Source organism: Trachinotus anak, unplaced genomic scaffold (assembly GCF_046630095.1).
Source record: "Trachinotus anak isolate AG129_WGS33_773 ecotype Australia unplaced genomic scaffold, CSIRO_AGI_Tana_v1 ptg000002l, whole genome shotgun sequence".
Taxonomy (NCBI): Eukaryota; Metazoa; Chordata; class Actinopteri; order Carangiformes; family Carangidae; genus Trachinotus; species Trachinotus anak.
The window spans coordinates 27,105,609-27,120,646 of NW_027273853.1; the positions used below are offsets into that span (position 1 = coordinate 27,105,609).

The following is a 15,038-nucleotide window of genomic DNA, read 5'->3' on the forward strand; positions in this document are numbered from 1 at the left end:
GTTTGTCTACACATCACTGAATCATTGTTGTATGCATAATAGAAAACAAGTTTCACCACATGTCACTTTCAGTTTTGACACACAGACATGAACACACCTCATCCCAGGACGCCGACACGTTGACCAGCTCCAGTTCAGTGGTGGTCAGGTTGTACTCCAGCACTCTGTATTCTTCCTTCATCAAGAATTCCTGGGAAAAATTCATGACATTTACATTCAATATTCACCGTATCCTCATTTTAACTGTTAAAGTTGACATTTTTACATTGACTCTGCTGACGACCATCACTCTATGTCCATTTTGATGTAATTTCTAGCAGCAGTAAAGACGTATAACTGTTACGCTGAGTGATGTTTCCCTTGGACCCACCTCGATCTTCTGGACCAGTGCCAGCGTGTCGTACCACATCTGGATGGAGCCCGGCAGCTGGCGGGTCAGTGTCATTCTCAGAACCATGCAGTAGGAGGCTGTGGTGAAGATTCGACGCAGGATGATGCCTTTGCTGAGCGCGTGAGGCACAATGGCCGACACAATAACCAGGATGGCGGAGAAGAAGTAGGAGGCGCTGTAGAAGTAACGCAGAGAGCCGATCTTCCTCGTCAGCGTCATCTCGTCCCTGAGGAGGGAGGGGGAAATGAATGAAGTTGTTGAAGCTGTTATGACGTAAATAAATATAATACTAGCACAATAAAGCTTTCAGTATTTTCAGTTTATCTAAAAAGGTGTTATGGTTGCTAGTGCATCAGTTTTTCATGCTGCTGTTATCAGGAAAACGTGACGTCTTGGTGTCTCCGTGTTAGCTCTGATCCTAATCAACATATTTCTGCACCACGACATCAAAGCTCTTCCTCGTACGTTTAATGTACTTGCCAATTACAGTGATCCCGATCCTGGCACTGACTGGCATCAGTGACGCCAGCGTGGCTCTGCAGGTTAACCACATGTTTTAACATCTCTCTCTCAATTTTGACACCAGGTCGACTCCACTTCTAAGTCAAAGCCTTTTATGTGCGATGACTCTCTGGCTGACTTCTCTGTGCTGCTCGTTTGTTTTTACAGTTCAATTTATCACAGTATATCTATGATTCATGATATACGGGACATGGAGCAGAAAAAAAGAAACTTGAAATATGATTAGTGGCTCTGTGAGAATAACACTGGGTCAAATCTCCACATTACAAACAATGTAAGTAAAACTAAGCTCTTTTCCTTCATCCCTGTTTAAACAGTTTGTTATTTAAAGGCTCTTTAATCATTTTAAATGACCAGCATACACACTGCAGTAGCTAGTATGAGTATTTCCTGTCTGCCTAGAGAGGACAGCAGTTGTGTGTGTGGTGGTGTCGTACTGCCTGATGTTCTTGATGATGGTCTCCATCACCTCCTCCCAGCCGTACGCCTTCACAGAGTGGATGTTCTCCACAATCTCCGAGGTGAGAGCCAGGCGGCGGCTGATCATCCCCGCTCGCTTTGCCCTGTCCACAGGAGACGGATTTTAAAATCACCTAACAGCTTACACCATCATACATGAATGGATGAAGATTTCTGTATGCACACAGCGGGAACGTATATACACGGCTGCACAAGCAGGGACACACCCACACCTACTGAAGACAGACACAGCGATTCACATGGTCACAGTGTGTGCAAACATGAATCCATGCACACGCACGTACAGGATAAGCACAGTACGTGAACATGAAAGTAATGTCATAACATGTATTTAGTCTGAGGCCCCCTTCACAAGTGTATGTGTGACAGTGCTTCCCCACCTGTGAGGCCCCATCTTCTGTGAGAGCCAGGCCTGGATGATGCCCAGCAGGGTCAGAGCTGCCAGGGCGCAGAAGCCGTTCACCTCGATCAGCTCCCATATCAGACCCACACACAGTATACACTGCAGGGGGGTGATCCACACAAAGTGGGCCAGACCCAGGCTCTGCAATACACACACAGTGCACAGAGATTACATGGTGAAAGGAATATGACTTTTATTACAGCAGCAATACTGTGAGGCTTCCCGATGAGGAGACATTCTTTTGCTCCTGACCACAGAGAGGTCAAAGGTCGGGTTGAAGGAGTACTCCGCTAAAAAAAAAAAAAAAAAAAACCTACGTTGCTATGTTTGAATACAATACACTCACTGCCTGTAGGTTTGAAAGGAGGCTCAGAAAAGAGGCCAGCAGCTCTGGTAAGCTTGGATCAATGTAAACAAAGATGGCCACTAACAGCAACTGTGTATTCAGCCATATTTTGGTAAAAACAAGAGGGTTTGGAACATACAGGACTGGGTGTATAGACAGTGTGTGTACTAGTCTATTATGGTCTATGAAGAATCAGTGTGAAGAAGACGATAGAAAGTGTCTATTTAAACAAATTTGTGGTTTTGAGTCAGCGTGCAGATGTCCATATAAACATGTTACATTAATTGTTAAGTTAAATATAATCCAAACTAACTGAGGAAGGGAATGTGCAATAATCAAAACATAATCTAAGTTTAATGTGACAGTATTACTTCAACCATAGTGGAGCCTGAACAGGTTTTGTAATCATTTTAACATTGCATGTTTTTGTGCGCATGAAATATTTGTAGGACAATGGAGTGAATATGTGATTAACACTGACTGACTGTACAACACAAGATAAGATGAAAGTATGCAACCACAAAAGCATTGTGAGTGACGAAAAAAGGACACAAACAAAAGAAGGAATGTATCAAACAAACAAGCAAACTTCAGTTTTCTAGGAATTCACTTTCATCTAACTTCATTTAACGCCATGCTGATGAATCTCAGCTGCACTGTAGGCGAGAAAGTTCCTCAGCTCTCACCTCAATCAGCTCTTTTATCCTCTCACCTGAGAGGGAATCAACTCAAACTCTGCTGAATATCACAGCTTCCTTTCTTTCATTAATCACACACAGAACCAGACTAGGTGACTCCCACCAGGAGGGAGTGGTGCATTAGCCAGGCTACATCCAAACCAGGTGATAATTGTCCCAAAGTAGGTGGCAGAGTGTTTCCACATTCAGCGCCTCAGTGAGACTGAAGGCAAGACTCACACACTTCAGCAGACACACACACATACACACAAAAACACACACACTTACCCTGCAGCCATGTTGTCTTTCATAATCAGAAATTTGTGTTTAAACAATGATTCAGTTGGAGAATTCTTTGTTTGTGTACATACACCTAGATGTGTTTGTACATGTGTGTATTGATCCATATCTATTCCCCTGCAATTGTCCCTCAGTATGAAGAAAACAAAGCTGAGTGTTTGGTAATAAAATGGATTCACTGAAGTCAGTGAGGGTGTGAACTGTCGCCCTTTTCCCTCATCCTGCCCACAGCAACATAAACAGGTATTTATGAGTGGAAAACCACTGTACTGCTCTTTTGCTTTAACTCTTGTGCATCCTCAGGGACATTTTTGTCCTTTTCAGTTCAGATCTTTTGATAATTTTGGCTACGTTAATGCAGACAACTTAAATTATGTCTATAATGCACAGTGTACATAAAAATAATTACACTATGGACCTTAAGGACAAAAATGTCCCAATTGAAATCAATTAAAACTGCAATTTTCTTTAATCTCTCTGCCATGACAACATAAAAATCACATAATATAATATTTTAGGCTTTAATTTTTAATCTAAGTTCTTAACATTTTCCACCAGATTAAGTTTTACTTGGCCTCTGGAGCAAATACATAGATTCTTTACTGGTTTCTGTTAGGGCTGTTGCAGAAACCAAATCCAGCAGAGCAATAAATGCAAAAAAGAGTTCAGACAGACACACACTATGAGATGTTTAGGGATCAGGACACCTGCCCACAGACCATCACTAACCTGGATACTGTTATGATCATGGAAAGAGGAATATAAAGAACCAGATTTCTCTGTGTTTTGTGTAAATACCACATTCCAAATATGATCAAAATCAGGACACTAATGTAGTCAATAAGAAATCAGTATTCCTTGTAGCTGTCACCTCAGCCAGCCAGTGTATTACATTAGTATTTGGAGCATCTAAATTTCCAGATATGACTCTGAGCAGAAGTTTATACGATGGAGCAACAGAAAGAAACACCTGCTCCAGTGTATGTGTCAGTTAAAAACATGTTTAGGTTTTCTCACCTCATCCAGCTTGTTGAGGTGGGCGGACATCAGACTGACCAGCTGACCGGTGCTGATCTTGTCCAAGACTCGGCTGGATAACTTCAGAGTCTGAAAAGGTCAAAAGGTCAGGGGTCAGTTGGAGCACAAAAGGGAGAAAAGTGAATTAGAAGAGAGGAAGCCAATGACACGTGACCAGGTTTTGACACTAGGCCATCACGCCCCTCGCAGCATCCTGAGGATTGTCGCTGCTGAAGCTTTCTGGGAACGTTCAGTCATGCACGCTAAAAAAGATGGAAGCGTTTAGCTGACGAGGCAGCTCCGGAGCCACAAACCTTAAAAACAATTAGGAAAAAAAGTTTTTCCAGCTGACAAATGCTCACAAATAAGTATTATCTAATCAGCTGGGTTGTATTGTCTTGTACTGACAACTACATGTTACAGCAGCAGTTTTCAGTAGCAACTGTGCCACTGGTTACAAGTTTTGGGAGATGTTACAATTAAACTTCACAACATTTCAAAAGTAAAAATGAACCACTAAATCTATGACACTTACAGTTACTTTTTAATCATGCAAATCATAATTAACCGTCAACATTTCAGCAACGACATGAATGAAATATTTTTGCATGATGACATCAAACCTTTACCTAAAGAATTTTGGAAGCAGAATTAGAGAATTGTCTCAACTTTCAGAGGAGTAAACCTAAACCTGATCTGCAAGCCTCAAAATGATGAAATCCAGTCTGAGCTCCGTCACTTAAATTCACCTCCAAACACAATTGGATGCATCCAGTGGAATTTAATATGAAAAAGGTGCAAAATATACAAAGAAATAACAGAGTCTTCATCCCACACACGAGCTGTCCTCCTCTTACCTTCTTGTATATAAGGCTGAAGAGGGCGATGCGGATCTGCATGCCCAGGTGATGCAGGCCGAAGATGGCAGGCTGCAGCAGGAGGAAGCGGGCGGTGAAGAGGAGGGTGAGGCCCAGGGCCAGGAAGTATCCCTGGCTCCGCTCCGGAGCGTGGAACGGGTCAAAGGAGGCGATGATACGACCGAGAAGCTGAGGCTGCACCGTCTTGGAAGCCTCCTACAACAAGAGAGTGAGCAAGGGGACAGAAAGGAGTTAATGGATCTAATCTACTTTAATATTAATGACTTCATTTCCTTTTCTTTTTGGATGAGTTAATTCCTACTTAATTCTGGCAGTGGGTACATAATTTCCAGCTAAAAATCCAAACTTCGCTTCAGAATAAAAATGACATTTACCAAGGTGAAAGAATCCCATTTAAAAAAAAAAAAAAAAAAAAAAAAAAAAAAAAAAAAAAAAATCATTAAAATATTTTAATCTACATTTTGATCCTAATCTGTATTATAATATACAATAGTGATACACTGTAGATCATTAGCTGATCATTTTGCTCTTATTTGAAAAACATTACGGATCCACGACTTTTCTAGCTAATAAAGTGCCTGAAATAAAAATGACATCAAGGTGCAATTGGCCACAACATAACTGAGATTGTGCTGAATGTTTGAGAACAAACAGACTTCCACTAAGAGCCTTTTTCACTTTCCCACACCACCCTCTTTAACATCTAACAGGCATTCTTGTCGTCATGACGACCACCTCCAACTGTACCGACTTGTGCAACGGCTGCTGTTGCCACCTTCCCTTCAAACCAGGGACAGTGAGACGAGTTTGTGACACTACGGTGCGACATGCCTGTGATGTTTGTACATCACAGCACCATCTCTCTACAGGCCCCACACACACAAAAAAAAATAAGCCTATAAATAGCATTAAGTCAACATAAAATTAATATGTGATAATATGGAGGATGAAATAATCATTTCAGTCAATTATAAAATATCAATACCAAACATTTTCTGGTTACAGCTTCTCAGTTTCAATGTTTTAATGATTTCTGGCTCTAGGAAATATTGATCGTCATCATTTTATATGCAAAAACAATTAATAAATAAATAAAAACAAGATCAGATCCGATACATTAATCAGAAATCATTAGCTGCAGGCTTGTCTTTATTTATGCTGACTGAATTATCTGAGACGGACTGTGGTGCCTTCAGATTTATGTCTGCTGGGATGTGGTTCAGCCTCCCATGATGCTGAACAGTTGCTATGGAAACTACATGTTTGGATGTGTGGACACATGGATGTGTGGTTGTCAACAACTGATATTTAATACTATTTAAAAGGACAACACTCCAAACCCAGAAAGTATGATTAAGGTTGTGACTAAAACAACATATTTCTTTTATTTAATATTAATAATTATTTTGTATTGCAAACTTTAATGTCTGCTGAAGCCAAAACTCAAGAAAATTAAGTACCTTAACAAGTTTAACAACCTACAAAAAGTTATCTTAAATAACAACACAATAGCTAATTTCATGTTTATAAAGTGTGTTTAGTTAGTGACGGTGGTTGGTGTATTTTGTTTTCTTCCATTAAGGGTGGACCAGCCTGACAGGAAGTATGTTTTGGGACACCTAGTCTTCATCACATTTACCTGAGGAATGAAATCACCAGTGATACATCCACAATTCTCTACAGTGTCGAGTCAAACTAAAACTTTATTCTATCTACTTCACCTACAAAATAAACAAACACAAGAATCAGTTTATATCTGAAACACCCAACGTTATGTCAGATCTGCTTCCTCTGCATCGGACAGAGCGACGGACTCACCCCGAGATAGAGGAGGACACCAAAGAAGGCGAAGGGGCCGAAGAAGCAGCGGGCCAGCGCTCGCATCAGCCTGGGCTTGTTCTTGGCTGACACCACCTCTCTGTCCCATTCTCTGCAGGGAGGACAGAGTTACAACACAGTAAACAGCAGTGCAGGCAGAGTGGGAGAACAACACATCCAGCAGCCAAATGCCAACAACGTTTGACTGTTGCTATTCTATTTGTCTACTACTACTTTGGCAGCAGACCAGCTGTCCAGTGTTTAACAGTCCTATCTACAACTTTGGCTGCTGATTCAGTCACAGAGTTAGAATATTCATTTTCACAAACATCAAAAAAAAAAAAAAAAAGTGAACATTTTATTTGTTTTTTTTCTCTGTTAAATTTGAAGATTTGTCAAAATTCAGCTTTATTTTTTTTAAAGAGTTTCATTGGGCAAATCAACACCTTGTTGCAAGCTTGTCACAATACTGTTGGATTAACTTCCCACAACTGCCTTGGCAGGCAGTTAGAGCTACAGTAAGTAGCTGCATTGTTCTCCGAGGGTCATTTATAACCGGGGTGACCAGCTCAACGCTGAGTGATGGGAGAAGAAGTGGAGAATAGAAAGGAGAGGAGGAGAAGGAAGGAGGGGAGACCAATGAGGAAGTGATACAAACAGGATAAGTCTGAGGTGTTTCCCTATCATAGCTATTAAGTTAAATAACAATGGACTCCAAGCCAGACTCCGAGATAAGGCTGAAGATATATTCAAATAGAAATACTAGTTTTGAACAGAATATTTGTCTCAATTTGCAGATTAAATGTAACTGATCCCTCAGATCAGTATCAGCATCAATACTGACCCTATTAAGTGGATCGGGTATCAGCCACGACAAGACCGATGCACAGTAAATACAGCTTCTGAATCGATGCTGCTAAAATTCAGCGTTTCCTTTTCCTGTTACATCGGCCTGCTCACAAGTCAACTTTTAGGAACCACAGCACAACAAACGCCGGCCTCGTGTTCCCCTCTACAGAAATGATCCAGTATCATTTTACAAGCCAACAATTCAGACTCCTGCTTAAGGACGAGATGCTGAGCCACAATATTAGACTGACTCCCATGTTCACCATCACTTCACTCATATTCAATGACATCAGAACTACTGTGACTCTTCATTCTTTATTTGTCTGATTTATTCTTCTTTAGGTTTAATTTAAACTTTACTCTATTTAAACCTGCAGCAGTTCACTAAACACATAATTACATCTGTGACAAATAGAAAAATGAAGTGTTCTGGTATCAGGAGAGTAAAAGTTTCTGGTGTCACCTAGAACAAGGCTGAAGGTTCATGTGTTTCATTTGAGAACAACACACCCATAAGGCTGAGTATTCATCAGAAATGTTTGATATTGATACCTTGACTTCAATACTGATTCTAAACTTTTTTCTAAACCAATTTTAAATTACACATGACAGCACAAAATCTAGTCTATATTTGGTTGTAGCTTGGTCTCTTTACACACTTAAACATCTAAATAATATGTTTGTCTAAATAAACAGCCAATCACCAGCATTGTTAGATCTTGGTCCAAGCATGCTGCATGCTTATTGGCTCACTGACACGAATGACATTTACTAATTTACTCCTTAAGTGTCAAATAACAAGGCGTTTTTTAATCCTCGATAGTATCAAACTATTTCAGTCGGTCTATAACAGTATCCAGGTTCGATGCTCAGCCCTACACACAAAAGGAGGCATTAACATTTCAAGCTATGCTGGATTCATACCAAGGTATCAAAATGTTTATCCTTCAAATAAACACATCACCCTAAATACTTATAATAATAAAAGCGTATTTAAAACCTCTCCATTTAACTATGTTTTTGTCTTTCTAGCTCACGATGTATACAACATCTGATTCTGCAGCATAATGAAAACTTTACTGAGTCAGCAGAGCTCAGAGAAAAGAGTTGAGCCGAGCGGGTGATGAAGGGGCTGACGGTACACAGCGTGCTGTAATGGAAGTTAAAGTTCACATTCCCAGAAGCCCTCACTGTAGGCCTGATCGGAATAATGAAAGCAAAAAAAAAGAGAAGAAAATTCACCCACCGCTGCTCATTCATCACCCGGTGGGCTCGGGGCCCTCTCTAAAGGTCGACTTTTTAAACACCCATGTACATTAACTGGCTTGTTGGCACCATTCAGCGTGACGCGGGCCCCTGGGTGACCAAGGGGCAAGGCCAATGTGGGACACTGCTGTGGTTGTTAGGGAAGGTAAAAGAAAAAAAAAAAAAACATGAGTATTTAATCTTAGGGATAACATCTGACTCCTAAGAAAAGAAAGATTTGTCAAATATGTGGCATTTGTTTAGTGCTATAAAAAGGAGAGGGCACAGAAAAGGAGATGAATAGAAAAGAGGGACAATGATGAAAAAACACTGGAGAGCAACATGATTTAATGACAGTAAAGACACAAAATGAAGAAATAAAAAAAGAGTAGAGATAGTATAAAGGGAGAGAGAGAAATTCAGGACATGAGAGGTGATTAAGATGGACGAATAAAATAAGACAAACAGAAAAAGAGAAATAAATCTAACAGCTAGAAAACCACTGACAGAGAACAAGGGTTTACAGACAAAGACAAACAAGGCCAACAAGAGAGATTTAAAAAAAATAAAATAAAAAACGGAGAAAGATAGAAAAATAAAGATTTGTAAAAGGAGAAAAAATATTACACAAAAGAGAGCAGAGAAAGAAGGGTTGACCGTGTCCATCATCTGCTGTCTGGTTGTTTGTTTGGCACACACAGCTTTGGTTTATGTCTAGCTCCGTTTAAATACCAGCCCATATTTTATCTTGACTCAGAGAAGGACGGCCGATGGTCTGCTACTGTAAACACATGTAAAGGGCACGTATGAAAAACATCAAGGCTGCATGACTTCCATGAAATAGGTTTTGTCCATATAAAGTGGTCACGCACACATCAGATACAGTGTGTAATGTACAGAACATGCTACGTGCATCTGTCGTTCTTTAACAGGTGGATTGTTGCATCTGAATAGTTACATAACCACATTTTCTGAGCATGTTTTGATCATTTTGTAGATGCAGTTGTAGATTTGATGGATTACCCAGAGTGCCTTTCTTCCAACAAGTACGTTATCTGTGCAGCCAGAGAGATAGGTAGCAATAGTGATAGCTTACATGTTGCTAAAATGCATTCTGGTCTATTTTATACCCGGTTTTCTGTGTGCAATTGGTGCACATTGGTGCAGAATGGCAGCTCCTCAGGGAAGCCTTTGCTGCACCTTAGCCTGACTTTATGGTTATGCATCATTTTCTGCCAACAGCACAAAGAGTTTCATTTATCCAGTGTGGATGGTATTTTTTTTCTCTATATACTGACACAAGCCAGATAACATTGTTTGCCCTTTTCACACCATCAGTGACCTGTGAATGGATTTGTAATCATATAAGGAACCCCAGACAGAAATAACATTACTTTAATGAGCCTACCTGAAAACACCGTCAACAGTTTGGATTAACTTCATGATTATGTAACTTCCTATGGGCAAATGAACAGTCATATTTTCCTCACTGTGCTATCTTGTGGTAAGAAAAATCTGAGCAAAATGTAAAATGCTGAGGAACCCAGATGAAATTAAAGGTCGACTCTAGAAACTGTCATAATCAATTTATCAGGTATGGCAGCGCACACACACATAATCCAGATCGATTTACAAGCCGGGGGTGTAGCATGACAATTCACACTCAATCAAAACCATGAGTCACGCACACAAGCTTACTGTAAACTGCACAAACCTTTCGAGCCTCTCAGAGAGGTTGTCTGCCAGATCAAACGAAGGAGCCTTGTACACATCTGTCAGCTCCAACTTCTTTTTAAAGCCCTTCCTCAGCAGCGGTGTCATCCACCTGTACAAAAAAATAAAAACACAGATTACACAGATTATTCAGCATCAGCTGTTTAAAGCCAGGACACCTACAGAAAAGACATGTCAATAGAAGAATGTGGGGAAACACTGTAGAAGCATAATTTTACCAACCATATACATGTGATAGTTATGTGAAGTTATCTTAAAGATTACACAGTATTAAATGTTGTTGTTTTTTTTTTGTGTGTGTTCACAGGAAAAGACTCTGCCACAAAACCCTGCAGGGTTAGAGCGTCTGGAGCCTTTCATGTAAACTGGTCTCGGCTGTAATGTAAGTAATCCCTGAGGTTTCACAGTCAGACTAATGACAGAGAGGGGAGATTCAGTCAGATGTTTGCTGAAAGAAAGACTGTCCCAGCCTGGTGACACACACAGCTTTACATCATCGGAGTTCTGCAGGACCTCTCATTGGTGTGAGGAGAGAGGATCAATGCAGCTTTAATGCAGTATTAAAGACCACAGTCAATATTCTTGAAAATAACATAATAATCATAATTACAACATCATAATTTTGTGCTTAATTGTAAATGACTCTTCCCTCTTTGCACAAACACTGAGGAACAAGCCGCAGCGGAGCTCAACTCACATTTGGCGCAGTAATAAACAGTCATGTGCGCATTTTACACCTGGATTAAGCGACAAACGAGGCACCGGTGTGATGAAGATGTATAAAGGTGTCATCTTGCGGAAACTCGCTGGCTCCGTTTGAGCTTAATGCGCTTTAGAAGGAAAAAAGGGATGAATGAAGGATGGTCAGTGACAGTATGAAGACGCTGCTCAGACAGAATAACACTGTGTAAGGTTTGGTGTAACTTTACTGTCCTCACTAAACAACCCGGCTGCACCGTGGGGCCACATCTATTCACAGTTCATCCATCAAACCTCCAAAACACGCTTCGACCGAGTGAGAAACGGAGCAAGTGGATCACTTCTCTCTGACAATACTTCACAAAAAGCCTCCAGTTTTAAGAGCTGCGTCTGCGCCTTCACATCCAGAGGCAAGACCCCGCAGCCGCGCAGCCCCATGGATGAGGAACAGACGTGTCTTACCAGAAGAAAAACTTGGAGAAGAAGTTTGCATCTTCCACAGGTGACTTCTGCATCCTCAGCGCGCCGCCAGTTTGCTTTCTCTGCACCTGAGTCGTGTCCGTGCGCGTCGCTCACATTTGCGTCCCCCCCTCTGTGCGGCTCCGACCCCACAGACAAGAGAAGAGGGTGCCCGCCTGCTCTCGCCTCCACTTTGTAAATATGATGTCACTGTTTAGTTATTTCCCCCCCCCCCACAAAAAAAAAAAAAAAAAAAAGAAGCTGGTAGACTGGTATCTCTATCCTCTGTTAGTGGTCTTCTCTGGTCCCCTTGTCTCTCTCTCTCTCTCTCGGCTCCTGGTGTCCTGTTCTCTCTTCCCTCAGTGTGACAGAGAGAGGACAGTCCATCCTTTATGGGCTCGCCAAAACTTGCGGAGACACACGTCATTTCCACACTGACGAGCACAGTTTGCATATTGTGGCAACAAGCTGAGGAGGCAAGAACCCCAGCTGATCCACCACGGAGGCCACCTGAGCAACCGGATATTGATCCATATACAGCCAGGTAATGCAGGGAACAGCAGAGAGCAGGGGTCGGTGTGGAAGTATTTCCACCTCTCATCCTTTTGGGTTTTCAATTCCTTTTATGGTTAATTTGTCATTAAAAACTAGGCTTGTACAGTCGTTGATTTGCATAAATAAAAGTTCCTACATTTCCTCTGTCACTGCAACCCCCTCATGTATAAATTTCAAATTACAACTATGAGTGCAAAAAAAAAAAAAAAAAAAAAAAAAATTCTTCCAAACTGGAATCAGACAGAAACATGAAACACTCAATTATTAATCAGTCAATTTAGACAAAACTCACAAACATTAACAACTTATTGATTAATGACAGAAAAATATCAAAAGCAAAATTATGTGGGATCCCATCCAAGTCTCTTAATGAGCTAAGTCTCTCATGCATTGTGCAGAAACCATCATACTTCTGAAAAACAACAGAGGCTAAAGTTATTCCAGACGCTGCTGCAGGTGGACTGAACTATGCTGTGGCTTTTTATTTCACTCCACTCAGCTCCTGCTTCCCTATCATTCAGAAAAATAGCAGAAACAGTTCCAGGACATCTAAATGAACATGAAACCTTGTTATCAGTTTCAGGTTACGCACAGTTTCACAGGATCAAAACCTCCAGACATTCCTTCAGGGAACAGAGATAAAATGTGAGGATGCTTTAAAGGTTTTGGTTTCTGAATATCTCAACACACTGTCAGCACTTCACTCAAGAGTCGGCGACATGGTGAGTAAATCTGCTTCAGCAAACATACACTCACCAAACACTTTATTACCCTGTACACCTGCTAACTCATGCAATTATCCAATCAGCCAATCGTACGGCAGCAGATGCAGATACAGGTCAGGAGCTTCGTTAATGTTCCCATCAAACATCAGGTGTATTTGTGAAACTTGTGGGATTTTAACACACAACAGTCTCACAACAGGAGCCAAAAACAAAAATCATCCAGGGAGCAGCAGGTCTGCAGACAGAAACGTCTCGTTGATGAGAGAGGTCAGAGGAGAAGGGTGGAGCTGACAGAAATGCTCTTTACAACTGTGGTGAGCAGAAAAGCTTCTGAACAACAGGTCCAACATTGAGGTGGATGAGCTACAACGGCAGGAAACCACATCGGGTTCCACCAAGAACATAAATCTGAGGCTGCAGTGGACACAAGTTCAGAAAAACTGGACAGTTTATGACTGGAAAAACTGATGAATCTGGATTTCTGCTGAGGCAGCAGATGGTAGCGTCAGAATTTAGAGTCCAAGGCATGAATCCATGGACCCAACCTGCCCCATGTCAACAGTCCAGGTGGTGGTGTAATGGTGTGGGGAATATTTTCTCTGCATACTTTAGGCCCTTTAATACCAATCAATCATTGTCTGAATGCCTCAGTCTATCTGAGCATTGTTACTGACCATGTGCTTCCTATTATGGCCACAATTTCCCATCTTCTAATGCCTCCTTCCAGCATGATAATGCTCCATGTCAAGCTGGTTTCATGTCCTGTGGAGGTGGACCCCCTGCTGACGCAGATATAAAGGGCTAATTCTAAGCTAATGAAAACAATGATTCTTAATTCCAGGTGATTATACACTAATGAAAACATAATTATGAATAATATATTAAATTTATGCCAAAAGATCCCTCTAAATCCTACACACTAGTCCCAACACTATCAGTGAGGGAGCAGGGCAGCCTCCTGGCTATAGACACTGTGCTATAGTTACAGTCGTGGATTTGATTCCATCCCAAGCTATGTGCCCATGAGGATGACAAAAATAAATAAAATTTTATATATTATATATATATATATATATATATATATATATAAAATCCAATTGGGTCAAATTATAACATTATCAAAATCTGCTAAATATGGTATAAATATATTTACAGTAATTTAAATATGCATTTGAAAGCAGTTTAAGAAGTTAAGATGAATAGAGGCTCTAGCTTGAAAGTGGAAATGATGTTTTTGCATGTTACTAAAGTAAACCACAAATAACACTTAAAAATAAAGCTTCAATAAAACTTAATTGTGCCTATAAAAGAAATCTGAACATATTTATGTTTGTGTCAAACAGCTAAAAGGGGACAAGTAATCCCTGTTCTAATGCTGAACGGGACATGCTCTCCTTGTCTCCCCAAATCTGACCAGCAGCTGGGCCAGCGAGGGACTGAATGAATTTAGCAGGCATTATGTCTCCTCTTCTTGTTTCCTGGTTATTGTGTGAGAGAGAGGGATAAAACAAGAGCCTGAGCTGTGTAATGAGACGCCAGATTGTTGTTTAAAGACTCGCTGAACTTGGAGCCATTATTGCTGAGGGACAGAAAAGTTAGAAGCCTTACCCAAAGGAAGAGTGACCTCTACTGGGCATTTACTGTCCTCTGCAGCCAGATGAGACTTTATCCTTAATCCTGGACTCTCATAAATCAGTGACACACTCAGTGTACAGTTTATCAGGAACAGTTTAACACAACAGTGTTGCTATAAATCCCAAATGGTCAGTTTCTCTTAACTGTTGAGGTGCTGATTCAACTTTTGCTCATTTTGGGGGATGTAGTTTGTGGTGCTTCTGTTATTTGGCTTATCAACAACACTGAACATTATAACATTTATTGCAGGACTGTTCTATTAGACTGAATTAGTTTTAGGAAAGTACCTAATAAACTGGATAATA

At 40.8% G+C, this 15,038-nt stretch overlaps 1 protein-coding gene across 2 annotated transcripts in view; it reads right to left on the bottom strand.

The window, feature by feature from the left end:
- The window catches only part of cftr (CF transmembrane conductance regulator), a 43,047-nt gene that overhangs the window by 27,210 nt on the left and 799 nt on the right, over positions 1-15,038 (bottom strand). The window contains exons 1-9 of one of the 2 annotated variants that reach the window (XM_071459037.1): positions 11,822-12,200; positions 10,641-10,751; positions 6,833-6,944; positions 4,994-5,209; positions 4,137-4,226; positions 1,774-1,937; positions 1,351-1,476; positions 371-617; positions 98-190 (exon numbers count right to left, since the gene is read on the bottom strand). In XM_071459037.1, the coding sequence (XP_071315138.1) occupies positions 98-190; positions 371-617; positions 1,351-1,476; positions 1,774-1,937; positions 4,137-4,226; positions 4,994-5,209; positions 6,833-6,944; positions 10,641-10,751; positions 11,822-11,874 (1,212 nt within the window). In that variant the 5' untranslated portion in view covers positions 11,875-12,200. Of the gene's footprint in view, positions 1-97; positions 191-370; positions 618-1,350; positions 1,477-1,773; positions 1,938-4,136; positions 4,227-4,993; positions 5,210-6,832; positions 6,945-10,640; positions 10,752-11,821; positions 12,201-15,038 lie in introns of those variants that run through there. The other variant, XM_071459045.1, reaches the window with a different exon arrangement.